Source organism: Panulirus ornatus, chromosome 20 (assembly GCF_036320965.1).
Source record: "Panulirus ornatus isolate Po-2019 chromosome 20, ASM3632096v1, whole genome shotgun sequence".
Classification (NCBI taxonomy): domain Eukaryota; kingdom Metazoa; phylum Arthropoda; class Malacostraca; order Decapoda; family Palinuridae; genus Panulirus; species Panulirus ornatus.
In genome coordinates this window covers 70,242,139-70,258,670 of record NC_092243.1, presented here as the reverse complement: position 1 = coordinate 70,258,670, position 16,532 = coordinate 70,242,139, and the positions used below count along the sequence as shown (strand labels likewise).

Here is a 16,532-nt window from a genome sequence, read left to right as displayed (position 1 = left end):
TCAACCGTTAACACAGGCCAATTGTCAGTGAGCAAGTGTTTTACAATGGCTCCGATCTAATGTCCCTCACAACTACTTCTACCCAAATGCTCCTGCCTAGGTGTTCCTACCTACTGCTTCTATCTACTGTTCCCATCAGTAGATAGGTTGGACTAACGCGTAGTGCTCACCCCTGGAAAACCTAGAGCAGGTGGGGGGGGGGGGGTGGCCAACCTGGGGGTGGCAAGGGGTTGTGCTAAGGGGGTTACGATGTCGAGTCTAGGGCACTCTAAGCCCTAGGCTAGGGTGAGGGACGAGATGGTACATCGAGTGTATAGTTCTATGTATAATTTTATGTATCTCAGGAAATACATAGTACTGTCATTATCATACATTGTCCCAAATCAAATCGAAGTGCAGAAACAGACTGGATATGGAGGACGACATGAGACCTGGCTCACAAAAACACCCAGAAGCCACGCATAGCAAGACTCGCTTCTCAGATGGCATCCTAACCATCACACACTAGGTAGGCGGGAGAGCTCATGAAACGATGGGTATCAGCGAGTAAAAAAAGAAATAGAAAAAAAAACGCTTGGGTTGCATAAACTTGAAATAAATGTACCTAACGCCACTCTATAATGTATCACAGAAGCAGTAAAATCTTTTATTATTCATTTTGTTGTTTCATGTATTCGATTCTCACAAAAGGGGGATTGTCGAATGACTGTGAAACCGAACAGGCTAATATGGAGGGAGGGAGCGCGCGAGGGTTGTGGTATTGTGAGAAGGGTTGTGAGCGGGGAAAAATGGTTTGGAACCCACTGATCTACAGTTACGAAACATGAACTGTGTGAGCTAAGTATTGTAAAGCTGTGTGGGCTGAGTGTTATAGTTATGTATAACAAGGAGAGACTGTATGTTTGTGTGGACGGAATGCCCCTAGTTCGCACGTGGGTGAGGTATGAAAGACAGCTACTTGGGTCCGAGGAGTGGAATTTGACAGCCACATTAAGTTAGGCCTCCTCCTCCTCCTCTGGCTACCTACCAACACCAGAAAGACACCCGATAATAATTGATCTGACATTTTACACTAACAAATACCTGGTCTTCACATACATTTCAAATGTACTCGGACCCAACCAAACACCTTCACGAACGCGATTAGAAAAATGATTAAAACAAGATCCACCTCCTAATGACCACCACCAGCAAGCCAATGTTTCGTAATAGTGACTGGAGGTTCTTTAAATCACTTCTAAAGCTCTATACTGCATATTGTATGAATTATGAAGAGACATCAGTGCATGGCAACAACGCAGCTTTGCTTGCATTCACAAATTAGTCTTACCTTTGCAACGAGGTGGCGGAGCGTCGACCCTCCCAGCACGGCACAATAATCCTTGAATTTCGGAATCAATCTCCCTTTTATCTCTCGTATTTCCAAAAGCACATCACTCTGTGTGTGGTGTCAGTGATATTAACACTTCCAGATTGTCTTCGCGACGGGATAAAACCACTGAAATTAGCTAAACTCCGCAAGAGCCTCCGCAACACGTGCGTACGGCTCGTCCATCAACACGAAGGGGGAGGAAGTGTGTTCGGAAGGGTGTAGCCACTTTAGAAATTGACATGTAATTTTTTTTATCCTTTTTGTACTGTTAAAAAATTCACCTGACTTAAAATCTAATCATGGTAATGTCTATATATTTTCATGACTAATAGTTTACATTTTAAAAAACTTTATCGTCATAAAAAAAAAAAAACGCTGGTGCAGTCCGAAGCCAGACACCAGTTCGAGAGAATTTGTGTACATTCCGGAGGGGGTGGGGTGAAATGCCCTAATTAGGTTCAGTTAATTACTTTAATGAAGAGCGACTCTTCCTACTGAGGTGTTATCAAAACCGATAATTAAAATAATCAGACCCGATCTCATTCGGGTGATGCTTTACTCTCATCCATCCACCTTATTTACCACTCATTTTGGTGATAATTTAATTCAGCCGCTTTATTTACCACCGTGGATTTACCAACAGAATTTACAAAAATTTTAGCATTTATGAAAGTAAACAACTCGAAGAGAACGGGGAAGGTAATTATAAATTTCTATGGTAACAAATGAGGGCTTGAGTCATGAAATAATATATACATAATGTGTAAGGGTTTCTATGGTAACAAATGAAAAATATATACATAATGTGTATGTGGGTGGGTTGGGCCTCTTGTTTCCTGGCGCTACCAAGCTAACGCGGGAGACGGCGGTTAAGTATAACAAAATATAAAGAACTAAACGAAAACCCTCACCTAATTTCCCCTCCCAACCAACCAGCAAGCATTTACCCTTTTTTTATTATATATGTTGGATGAAGAAAAGAAAAAAAATGTAATTGTTTCGCTCTCGTGTTTGCATGGTTTTTGTGTTGCTTTGTGTGTTCGAGCGTCCAAGCACCACACTTTACAGCGAAGGTTTTTGCTTCACTATATATATATGGTGCAATGTTACACGACAAAGCAACAGCTGAGGTTGTTTTCATTATTATCCTAATTGAAAATCAGAGATAACTTTTCGGTTCCTAAGGAAAGTCCGGTTAGGTTTTCATAAGCTCTGGTAATCTTGAATATATTTGAAACCGACTGTATCTTGGGGACGTAAGGCAATTTTATATTTTCCTTTTTTGTATTCACCGCTCGCCCCAAAGTGGACGTATTCAGTAAGGGAAAAAAAGAAAAAAGAAAATCTGATGCCATTCTAGCATAGAGTTCTACCATTCCACTGGAATTTCCATTATATTTCACAGTTAATATTGAGTGGGACTTAGAAAAAAAAAATATAATTACCTTTATTCATAGCTTTGCCAATTCTTCAATGAAAATTTTTTGCAAAATCAGTTAAGAGCACACGAGTGACCTGCCGGGTAGATATAACCCTAAGACAATACGTGTGCCCTGCCAGATAGCAAGACCAAAAGCAATGAGCCCTGCCGGGTGGAAAGACCTCCTAAGACAATATGTGTGCCCTACCAGATAGCAAGACCATAACCAATTGAGACCTGCCGGGTAGAAATACCCTGAAGACAAAATGTCTGCTCTACCAGATAGCAAGACCAAAAGCAATGAGACCCGTCGGGTAGAAGGCTACATAGCTTAATATAATCAAACAGGGAAGAATATCTCTAAAAACAACCTTACCTGTCAGGGAGAAAGACCTCCTAGCTAGAGAGACGTATTCAACCTATGAGGGGGGGGGGGGGTTGGTACGTAAATCTTTCAGAGCCAATGACTACGTAATTCGTAATCACCTCCTCCCATGTTGTTATGGCATGTGGCGGGGAAAGGATGGGGGGGGGGGGGGAACCAAAGGACGATATGTACCATTAAACTAACGAAAACGATGTCATCAGTGGCCAATCATAGCTTAGAAAAAAAAAAAAGACAGAAGGGCAACACTCTCTTAGATAGAAGCCATGGACTCCACTAATTCCGCTAATGCCCCCAGAACAACGTTATCGTGTTGGTGTTTCTACCCAACATGTCACCTGTCATGTAACCCGACAGGCAGAAGCAAAACGATGTCACTGTGACCTGAAATGTAGGATTACCTTAAAGGGTAATATCATCTGACGGAGGATAAAAAATAAAAAAAAAACCTAACCACTAAGACTTGGCCGGTCACACTGGCCTGAGGGATCGTACAATACGAAAGGTTACGTGTGACGTAACGTGACCCATCACGTCACCGGTCCGCCTTTCTATCCACGGGTCACAATGCCTTAAGGGGACTTTCTACCTGGCAGATTACAGAGCCCTTCAACTACTTTCCGCCTGGCAGTTCACATCAAAAGTAACCTGCCGGGTAAAGACGAGACGACCAACCCCTGGGTTAATGTGACCTACCAGGATGGAAGATTCCTGGGCTTCTGTAACGTGCAAGGTAGAAAGACCCCCCTATGAGTCATAGACTGCTGGACTGACAGACCTACTAGTCGAATTACCCTGGGAGTCTTCCTACGTGGCAGGTCACAGTACCTCTGGGGGGTTTTCATTAACCTAACAGACCACATCATCCATACACAAGGGCTGTTTACAGAACTGAGTATACTCTCCACTAAGGATTCTAACTGGCAGGTTACACTTGTATAAAGACATGGTCACCATTACTTCCAAGAGACGAACGAAATCGATGAAACTAACAAGAAGAAGAAGACATAATACCTTCCATCAACACACTGGTCACACAGGCCCTTCCCTCCCGCTTGCACGTGGTCTTTGCTGCGTTCGAGTTAACACTAGCCTTTCGTCTGGATTCTCTGATGTAATCGGCGTTTCTATAGTACCAGATGGTAGGGTAACCACCCTTACTGATTCAATGAGAGTAATTGGCGACTCTTCCACACGGAAGACTTAAACGTAACTATACCATTTTGAATGGGCTGTTCTCCACCAGTGTGTGACGCCACGCCAAGCGTTCTTGCTTGTTTACTATTACGTCACAGTCAAATGAGATGACAATGTTATTCCTATTTTAAGAATACCTTAATAACTCTCAGATGCATTTCAAAATGTCTATAAGTCTCGCAGATTTCGGATACAAATGAGAAAAATATTGATAATGATTTATTCCGAGAGAAGAATACTTTAGACTTACAAAGATCAGTGCGAGCAACGAGAACATGGGCGATTGTCACAAATTTATGTCGGTTTAGGATTAGTAATATGCTTTAGGCCATAATAAACGTGTGACCGAGCCTTTATCTATTTACCTTATGGACCACATTGCCTTAAAGGGGTATACCTACGTAGCAGGTCATATTAAACCTTACGGCGTCTACCCATCAGGTCTCACTAACCTATGGGTGTTTCTACCTGGTAGGTCACAATGTCCTGGGACTCCTTTACAAGAAATCACATGGATTTTTCAACCACGCAGATCATATTGCCTTAATGGGTCACACTGGCCTTCTCTTTTTTCCATCTGACCGACAGGTCACATTACCTTTTGACATGTCACATTACCTTATATATATATGTACACATGTACATATTCATGCTTGCCTTTATCCATTCCTGGCGCTACCCCGCCCCACAGGGAACAGCATTGTTATCACTTGAGAAATAATACTTCCCACATATTCCCTGCATGTCGTAGAAGGCGACTCAAAGGGGTGAGGGCAGGGGCTTGAAATCTCCCCCTCCAAAAGAAGGACTAGAATAGGAGGCTAAGTGAGGATTTTCCCGCTAAGGCTCAGTCCTCTGTTCTTGACGCTTCCTTGCTAAGGTAGGAAATGTAGGAAAAATATATATACAAATACAGTATGTTAATATTTTCATATATGTTCACCATATCCTGCATTAGTGAGGTAGGGGTACGAACAGACGAAGATAAGACTTCAGTCATTCATATCCACTCTCTAGCTGTCATCATGTACACTCAAGTCCACCTTCTAGCTGTCATGTACAATGCATTGAAACGAGAGCCTGTCCACAGCCAGGCCCCAATAGGCTATGGCTTCCCCCAACAGCTTCATATGTGCAGGTTCAGCCTATTGACTGCACATCATCCCCTAAAAATCACATCGCTCCAATTCCCCATATCCTTTCCATACCTTGTCCCCTCCTGCATGTTCAGGCCCTAAATCTTCGAAGCATCTTGCACTCCATCCTTCCAACTCTTCTTTGGTGTCCCCCTTTTCCTTGTTCCCTCCACTTCTGACATATACACCCTCATAGTCATCCTTTCTTCACTAATCTTCTCCATATGTTCAAACCATTTTAGCATGCCTTCTTCACCTTTCTCATAAACCCACACCTCTCGCTTACCCTATTTGTCCTCAAACATTTCATTTCCAACGCATTCACCCTAGCCTCTGCCAGGTACCTGATTTATCGACCAATACCATGGGGATGATGACCAGCTGGGTGGACTAATTACCAACAGCTGCAGCTAAGATTCGAATCCATGCTGTAACATAGAAAAAATGAAGTCCTGAGGAAAAGAAACTCACAACAGCAAAGAATAATGGCTCAAAATATTCATAACTGAAAGTTGTGGATGTCTTTAAATATATCAAATGAGAGTGAAAATCAGGAGCCTAAGGACTCATTTACTGCCACTGGTGACACCCACAAAACATATGCAAGTACTGTTAGGGGAAACTTCGGGTTGTTCAAATTCAGATGGGAAAATTTAGGATTATATAGCATATTTAGTTGCTTGAGGTGATCATTTGTATGACATACATACTGAGTATACACACTGAGTGTGGGTTAAGGATGTATAAACCTGATCCACCCCATTAAAATGCACTATGATCTCTGCTGTAACTTATTCTGTTATAGTGCTCTGGATTCTTAATAAGTTACTTTATAGTAATATTCTCATAAATAAGTTGCTGTTAAGTAGGAAATACCTGTACCTGAAAGAGAGGAATAACATTGCTTTTAATGACATTTTGTTCATTGTGAAATATCTGAACCCAAAATGGTATGTATTCCTTACACAAATATGTTATGTGAAATTTCAAACTAATGTTGACAATCAGTATCATATTATCTTGTATAATGTACTACAGCACTAAGGTTATTTTCCAGGAACAATGATTGTAAATTGTAAGAAAAGACTCATTACCATTGTATACATAAGAAAGCTGAACCTTTCAACCTCTTAAGCAGTTCTATACATTTATAGAATTATTAAAATGAAAAAAAAAGAAAGATAGGCCTCTCCCCTATATATTTGACCTGTGATACTGCAGCTTTATAAATCTGAATGAGATATAACAAGGGATGAGGCAGTTTGAATAAGAAAAATATAGAGGAACTGGAGTGTTCCAAGTACTTACAAGTTGAAAATGAAGATGACAGCAAAAGGAAACATGGTAACTAAAGTGAATCATAGGGTGGGAGAGGTGGCTTAGGTTCTGGGTGAAGGGCCACCAAGAGATGCCTTGAGCCCTGTGGAAGGGTTAGCATATGGCACCATAAGAGAGGGGGCTTTAGGAAACATTTGACAGGAAGGATGGCATCAAATGATAATTTGTACAAGATCTATGTTTGCTGCCTTTTTTTTTGTTTTGTGATCTATCCCTTTATCAGTGTTTTTAAATTTCATCTGCCTTTTTCTAAGCTCCAGTAGGGTCTGGGCCCTGGGGATTTGGAAAATGCTATCAAGCCAACAATCTCAGCCAAATATATGCATCCAAGCTACCAAACCTTTGTCTCCTGAAGATGACAGTTTGCCAAAAAAGAGATATCATTAAGGAATTGACCTTTGTTTTCTATTGGTACAAGTAGAAAATGAATACATAGGATTTATTTGTATGTGAAATAAGCAATTAGACTATGGTTATGGTTAGTAATATCCAAAGCATCCCAACATGATGAACCTCGTCCCAACATGGGAGAGATTCTATGATTGATTTCTGTGAAATCATAAGAACTTCCCTTTCATTATAAATGATTGAGCATAATTTTCCTCCTTATAAACCAAACAAAAATCAATTTTACTGGTTCTTGATTTAGTGAAACACATCTTCCTTCTATATAATCCTTTATTAAGAAATGGAAAACAGGTAAAAGACTGAATAACAAATGTTCAGTGCAGTGATGTAACAATTCAGAGCTGTGGGATTAAATTGAGCTTATGAAGTACATATATATACATATTCAAGGGATTTGTGCTCAAATTTTAATTAAACTGAATAGCATGGGGATGGGGCATTTTGATTTTGAAACTTGAGCATCTCAAATCGTCAATAAACACACATTTTTAATGTAATAAGCCACACTGTGACACTTCTGTTGTATGCGTAGAGTATCTAATAAAAACAAATTACTAATATTGTTTAATGCAAATTTAGCATCACCAGTAGATTTTTTCTTAGTGTTTCAATGCCTCAGGTGAAAATCAAGGAAATTTTCAAGATATATACTTTACAGTCATTTTTATACTTTTCATATTACAGTAATAAGAAAGAAAAATAGTTCTGACATGAAATTTCAATGCAATACCAGTAGGTATATATATTAACTAATAGCTGTCAATCAACATAATCATTCAATACAGTAATAACATTACCAGCATTGGGCATAAAGTTATAAGGCAGACCAGTCCATGTATACTATGACTTGTACAACTCTCTTTAAAGCCGTTACATGAATTTTGTGTACATTATGATGTTACATCAAATGTAACTGTGCATTCAGAAACAATCAATATTACATCAAAATTCCTCAAACTCAGACTTCCTGGAGGGAATCATGGTCTAGACCATGAAAATCATAATCAATATACTGGAGAATCAAAGCATATCAAATAACTATAAATTTGGTATTCATATTCTAGTCGACTAAAAGTTGTCAGAAAATAGCTTTCATGGCAAGAATGGTAAAACAAAGAGAATTTTAAATATGAAGCAAAATCAGTCACAAAGTAAGACATGAAAATCTGTATAGAAAATTGAAAAAGTCTTAATTCACTAACACAAGCCATATTTACCATAGAAATGCACTTTACTATCTTCCTCTTCATCATCATCTTTTGACAATTCTTACCTTGGAAGACCTAAAGTTACTCAACTGACAGAACCTAAATTGACTTTAGTAAAGGCTATAAAGTGCTGGGATCCCTAACATCACTATTGTTTCACCTCATGCCAAGGCCCATCAGTCTTTAGTCTCTCAGTCATTTTAAGTTTTGCCCTTATAGTCATCCCCATTAATTTTCCTTTTCTCTTACCTCTTGATGTGAGAGAAATGAGAGTCAGTAGACAATACAAAACTGTACACAAATAAATATGTTACAACTTACCATTACAGAAAAATAGCACAGCCCTCTGAACCTGAAGAAAGATAAATGCACAGACCAGTCACATGGGTCTTATTACCATGCAGTTGGTAATTAGAGTCATTTACACTTCCTGGATTCAATCAAAATATCAGAATGATACTACACACCCAAAAAAATTTCTAGAGAATTATAATTTTCTAGGGTTGAAAATTCTGAGTTTGGGGAATTTGTGTGTACAAGAGCCCTAATAAAATATGTTTAGTCATTTTAAAATGCTATAACACACACTTTGACCACTTCAAATAAGACACTATAAAAGATTATGCATTGGTTTGAAACAGGATTTTCTGTTCCACCAGTTTTAAGATCATCTCAAGGACATCTCTCCAACTTTGCCTATTTCTGTGTCATCAATTAACACACCCATATCTTCAAATCCTATAAGAAATGTTGTAATATCTAGGGACACTTTCCTTGGATGACTATGCTTGCCTGCTATCAACAGTAACATAAATGTACACTATGTCTTAGCCAAGAGTGCTATCACAATATCAGCGATACAATGTGGTTTGTTGTATAACGTTGAGATAAGCAAAGGGTCCTTACTCTGAAGTCGGGCATATTATGTTTTTAGTCATAAACAAATGCAACAGCTTGAATTGAATGTGCACTTAACAACTGATTGTGGAACAGCAAAATGCAAATTACTGCATGAATAATTACTATGCTAACTGACTGCAATAGAAGTCTGATACATCAAAGCAGTCTCAGATGATTGGTATAGGAATTCAACCATTTGTGGCATTGCCAACAGTCATTTATATGCCAGAAATATGGCACCATGAGTGGTGTTAAAATTCTACTGTTGTTAAAGGCTAAATAACTACAATACACTGATATTGTGTCATAGCCCCTACTGGCTCTTCAGCACGTACTAATGGAGGCTGCCCTGAGTAATACTGGGAAATGCTATCTTAGCAAAACAAAAGCCTCATCTGATAAAAGATTTGAGCACAATGACTATGCTGCAAACATTTTAACTTAAGAATTAAGTAAATCATAATATGTACATAAAAATTCAGGCAAATTGTCTACATCGTGGTAGAAATTAGTCTTAAATGTTCTGTATTTAGGATACTTTGAAAAATTACAATTGTGTAATAAAGATGTATAGAATATCACTAGTTACTATTAAGGAGCTACTTATTTTCACAAGTACAAACAACTGGACTTGAGGAAATGCTTAAAAAAATTTCCCAGTATTATTTCAAATGCTTTTAAGTTTCCTATCAGAGTAGTGTTTCGATTGTGCAACACTTGAAATCTCGATCCAAATTTCGTTGTGTGGCAACTACTGGAGGGGCATTTGTTGATATAAAATTTCCAGGTAAAATTTTTAAATTTTTCCTTTGTATAATGATTATGGTAAACCTTAACTTCTCATTAAATGCTTTAAATCATACAATTACCTTTCAGATAAATATAAGGCTACTTCCCATAGTTACTACTGTTTGTATAAAGTCTGACACTTGAAAGATTTCAGTGAAAAAATGTTGAATGTAATCTAAGGAATATAAATACTTTCTAAAAAACGAAATCTAATAAGAGATGGAAAGCTATTACTGTATTAATCTGTCATAATTGAGTTCGTGAATAAGAATTATGTTGGACATAAGAATTTATATGAAAACTCTTATCTGATACAATACTGAACAATGATAAATGTATTTCAAAGCAAGAAAAGTCTCAATAGCATTTCCAAGATGGCACCCATGCAGTGCAAAGAACACCCATGTACAAATTCAAAATAACCTCTCAATTCAAATGGTCTGTGAGAGAGAAAAATGTTACCCAATTCTCTCTCTGCCTTAGTTCAATGTGAAAGATATGGAAATATAATAGGTCAAATGTTCATTTTTTTTTTCTTCAGCATGCCAGGATTCTCTTACTATGCTTTGCAAATCAATGATTTTTAATGAAAAGCAATGCAATTGACACCACCAATAATTCTGAGCAATTCCAACTTTTTAGGAATCAATCCATCTTTTTAAATGAATTTATTCTACTACATTAGGAAAACGTTTCTTCTCTATAAATCTGCAAAATACAATTACATAGATGCCCATCCAGTTGTGTATAGATACATAACCTTCTATGATTTTTAAACTTTGCTCTTTCAGTCTAAACCTAAACTATGCATACAGTCTTAACGTTGTATATTGACTTTTGCTGGCTCTGAGCCTCATAAATTCACTTCAATATTCCAACAAGTGACACATACTCCGCAGTGTTGGAGCTGCCTCAACTGTATCAGCTGTAGATCAGTTGTATCATAACACTGCCACCATCACTATGTGCCAAAATCAAAAATAAATAAATGGAAATTGACAGTTTCAATATACTACAGAAAAAAGTGACTTAGTATTCAAGTAAGTTTTAATGATAATCTTATGCGTCACATTCACAACCATTTTGACAGTCTTTCTTACCAAAATAAAAGAGAAATAAATGCTTCATTAAAACCCTCATTTATCTCAAGGATTTAAAATGAAGATGTTCGTAATACCTAACACTTCCCAGAAATCTTCAGTAAACTGAGAGAAACTTCAGTATCAGTACAGTCAATGCCAACGGCTAAACTCTGATTATATACGACATTACCTTTCAAGGCTGAAACAATAAGTAATCAAAAAAAAATGTGTGTAATTTCATCATTTCATGTACTGAAATTCTAAGTAATGTTACCAGCTCATTAACGTTATCTCTATAAAATCACGAAATGTAAATTAAAAAGCAAGAGAACCTTTCTGACACCATGCTAGGACACATTATAGAAAGTGGTTCTTAATTAGTTGTATATATTGGGCCAGTATACCAATGACTTCAAAATTCATCTTACTTTCAATGTGTTCTCCCAGACAAAATATCCAATTACCATTTACATTACTTACCAATCTATGGTAATCATACTACTTTCTATTAGTATCATATCAACACAATTCAAAAATATGAACATTTACTCCTATCAAAAGTTTCAGCAACACCACAAATGCCCCTCCACATATTGAAAAACAACTGTCAAGACTAAATTGCTAAAAGAATGGATTATACTGGCCTTGACAGTATGCTCTACCTAAGAGTAGCAGGGAAATATTGAACTGTCAATACCCTTTACTTAAGATATTTGGAAAAAGATGATTTACTAATAATCATTAATAATGTTACATTTTGATATGTTGAATACACAACTGGTGCTCTGGGAATAACAATTATATGCATCATTACCTATTCATGAATTACAGGGGATCGTTAAGGACTTTGTAGGTGAAAGAGAAAATCTTGAAAATCCACAAAACTGTGTGGAGACTATATATATATATTTATATATAATATATGTACTGTATATACAAAGAACAGTGTTAAAAAACTGGGAGCCTTACCCTATGAACTCACAAAATTGGACAAGTTGCACAAATATATAAAGGGTATGAAAAACATTCTTATTTTTCTTACAACAGGTATATATAATACACTTCAATACAAAGGATCTTCCATCATCTCAATATGAAGCCAAGACAACAACAACAACAACAAATCCTTAAACCTGTTTCTTTTTTCAGAGTTACTGTTTACAACCATGGTAGGCAATAAAATATTTGCTTGCATATGCTATCTATGCAAACAAATAAAGAACAGATTATGCATATAATTTCAGAGTGTGACAGTTGAGAAGCAATAATATACTTTTTGAAGGCTTCACACTTCTGTGGAAGTTCCTTTGGGAAACTGAGTAAAGCACAATATAATTACCTTTAGAAAAGATTAGACTTATCTTAATATAGATATATAAATCACTGACCTCTAAGAGTTACAAAGGATAGGCTCACTTCATACATACTGCAAGGACTGAAGCAATACACTTTTAAAAAGTTCTTTAAGAGTAAATTAATACTCAAAGCTTTTACAAAATTATTTACCACCTATAGCAGGAATGTACAAAGATTTATAAAAATCCAATGATAAATAAGATGCAAAGAAAAAAATAACCATGTCTAGACAAGTTTGCAGGCTAGCCCAGAAGGATTACACAGCGCCTTATCTATTTGCATAACTCGTCAAGTGATGGTTGACTGACTTCACTACATCTACCAGAGTTGCATAGAACACAAAAGCACATCTTTGGTCTGGCCTGACAATTACTTCAGGGACGATGTTTTAGCGTAGCATTTTCCTGAAAATCAGAATAAGGTTTTACAGGATAAGATGAAAACTTTGAAAGGCTGGTAGGAATATTAAGTAATCCAGGGTGCTCTGCAGTTAAACCTCATAAATACAATACCATCCATCCTCTATAATTACCTAAGTTCAAGAAATGTAAAAATCATAACTTTTTTTTTTTACTAATTAGTGAGACCTGCGTAGCTATGAAGTCGAGTACTGAATTGCATAGATATAAAGCTTAGTTGTGTTATCCTGTGAATGATGAAAGTCCTAAAACATATGGTCCCTTACCGTTAAGTAAGGAAAAACATCAAAGGTGCAGAGTTGCTTGTCCATGGCTGAAGATGAAGAATTACCAACCCCGCACATACACTACAGCAAAACATAGTGCTAATCACAGTTAATTCCCAAGATCAAAAGTTCTAGAGCTGTAAGGATTTGAGTTTCCCACTACTTTATGTCCTAAATGCTTTAAAGATTATTATTCCTTTTCAGTCAATTTAAACGACTAAATAAATTGCCACAGCCTTTTGTTCCCATGAGAACACCTCGAGAATGCTACTCAAAAGCTTGGATAATATGGTGGCATTTGTTTCTAACCAATGTGAGGTAGGAATTCATTCAAAAGGTTGCTACATAACAATTAATTACACTGTCTTATCTCCATATTAGTAAAAAATGGCCCTGGTTTACCACAATATTTCCTAACCCTTTTTGAATACATCTGATAGAAACAAACCAGTAAAACTTTGATGCTATCCATTACTCTCTATCATCAAACGCAGCCAACAAAGAAGTAATAGATACATCACTGTTTCCTATCACAAAAGTGGTTTTGATTTGCATTCTATTCAGATTTACTTAAAAGCAAAATAAAATAACTATTTTAAATAACATATGTATGAGAGTGGTAAATTATAAAACTCCAGGAAAAGAGAATAATCTAATTTGCTAAAACTGGTCTTGCTAATTTCTCAAACTTGAACAAAACATAAATGGTATCGTCATTACTTTAAAGCCTTTGGTATTGCTTCATTATGTCTCTCCTTTTCTCTGTATTGTGTATGAAGAAAAGAAAAGTCATAGTGGGGATTTAGTCAATATGAGTTTCATAACATTACTTTAACATGAAGGAGCTTTAGCCCCAGTTGTACTCACAGCTCCTGCTAGTAGTTCCTCCTATAGTTTGGTAAGCCTGACACAACCTGCTACATATATGACACTCTCAGCAATCATATAAACCCCCAAATGTAACTTTTTATATAGTGCTGTTTCCAGGAATAAAAATTTTAAAGGTACATGAACTATGGGACCACTTATTGCTAATCTGGTCATATATGGTGTACTCTGCTGTGAAGAATCTCCTTGCTACAAGTGAAGATAATGATCACAGTCTATAAGTTTACTGGATATTCACACAAAATGTAAAAAATCCTACAATACTTCAAATATTCTTAGAAAGAGCATGTATGATAGGTCTATCACAGGGACTTAAGGAATACAAGAAAATGTCCAAAGTCTTTGATAAGGCAATATACACCTATCACTGAAAGAGAAATAAAAAGACTAGATTAACTTTAAGGAAGTTATTGTGTTCCATTTTTCTCCTTCCAAAGTAAAGAGTATCACAATGGGATTCAGAAGAAACTATCTCCCTATGAAATATTTTCTAACCTATGTGTTTTTTATCATTTCTTATCTTTGACAACATGCCACATGGTCTGGTTAAATACCTGGATGACTGTACATAGGCAACATGAAGAGTCATAAAGAATTAAAGGCAAGAGTCTCCAAAGGTATGGAAGACAGGCACTGCAAAGAAGAACAATAAAACAACTTCCATTCAAAAATCATTACACTGCATACTAAATGCATTAATGTTTATACCAGATTAGAGCCACACTTTCTGAACTGTGGCTATAGAACATTTTCTTCTAGGCTCACACTTTATTCTTTAAAGCATTGCCAGAACAGTACAGTGCCACATTTCAAAATCTAATTTCACAAAACCTCACTGTAATCACTGTATGGGCTTGGCCCAGAGAGATCTGAGTCCTTTGCTCAGTATCTGGCTGACTGCTAGAGTTCAGTAACAGGCACAGGCTTGTTGGGTGTCATGATATAAGCTTGGCTATAATTATGAGTGTAAGGATGGCGATCACATCCACTTCCACGTCCTCCTATATGGTGTCCTTTGAGGAGGCGATGAACACATGAGCCATGGTGGCGATACAGCATCACCACTACCACTGCTGCTACCACCACCACAATGGCACAGACCACAAGGCCAATAACCAATCCTTGTGTAGCTGGATCCATGCCACATGCCAGATCGCTCATTTGTGTTGAGTGTAATGGAATACCTGCCAGGTGAGGTGGAGATGCACACTTCAAACTTGCACTTGCATTTGGAGCCAAGGTCAGTACATGAAGCCAAGCAGCAGAGCAGTTACATGTTAGAGGATTTCCTTCAAGGTGCCAAGTTTCAATATCTGTCCATGATGCTGCATGTTCACTGACCTGTTTAAGGTTGTTGTCGTGAAGATCCAGGAGACTTAGTTCAGGCAGGAAACGAAGAGCAGCTGGAGCTATATATGTCAGCTGTGGATTCTGTGTAATCACTACTTGCTTAATATTCAAATTATGTTGCAAAACACCTTTGTCCAGATACAGCAAATTGGGGCATCCTGATACAAAGAGTGAATGTAAATTACGATTATTTCTGAAAGCATCTGATGGCAAAATAGTAAACAGGTTACGTCCAATATGCAGTTCTTCCAATTTGTTGAGGGGACTGAGTGCAGATGTTGGTACAGACTTTAGTCCACAACTTTCTAGTTTCAGCTTCCGCAGTCCAGAGAGACCTATGAAAGATACATTGGAGAGACCTTCAGCCAACATTGCCCCAGAAAGGTCGAGGCTCTTCAGAGTTTTCATGGACTGAAGATCACCTTCCACTACTTCAGTGAAATCATTACTGCCCAGACTAAGTTCTGCCAAATCAGGTACAAGAGCAAGGTTTGAGGCTGGTATTGTAGATAGTCGGTTGTCATGGAGGTGTAGGACTCGCAAGTTCGATAACCCTGCTAACGCCTGGTCTTCCAGTTTCTCTATTTGGTTTTCAGAGAGGTCAAGATCTCTCAAGTGCTTCAAATACATGAAGACACCACCATCCAATGATTTGATCATGTTCCCCCGTAAAGACAGAACCTAAAAAGAAAAGATAAGCTTATTGAAAATATTTGAAGTAAGAGTAATAATATGTCAGTGTATAGTGACTGAATAACAGAAAACATATGTACATGAAATGATTTAATTCTAAGTTACCTCAGTGCAATAACTCACTGCAGTCATCCATTACTATCATACTGCTTTTACACATATAATTTTACTGATAGGTAGGAATGACCATCAAGAATATTTCAAAAATTATCATGCTCTTATGTCTAAAAATAGATATCACCATGCTCAAGCTGTCTTAAAAACAAATCAATGTAGTGTGATGCTAAAACTGAGTATCACTTAGATGCTATTTTTTTTTCATACA

General features: G+C 37.3%; 1 protein-coding gene across 3 annotated transcripts in view; it reads right to left on the bottom strand.

Moving 5' to 3' along the window:
• Positions 1–7,508: 7,508 nt before the first annotated feature.
• The window catches only part of LOC139756111 (uncharacterized), a 728,320-nt gene continuing 719,296 nt past the window's right edge, over positions 7,509–16,532 (bottom strand). For all 3 annotated transcript variants that reach the window (XM_071675185.1, XM_071675186.1, XM_071675188.1), the window contains one exon: positions 7,509–16,195. In XM_071675185.1, the coding sequence (XP_071531286.1) occupies positions 15,065–16,195 (1,131 nt within the window). In that variant the 3' untranslated portion in view covers positions 7,509–15,064. The remainder of the gene's footprint in view (positions 16,196–16,532) is intronic.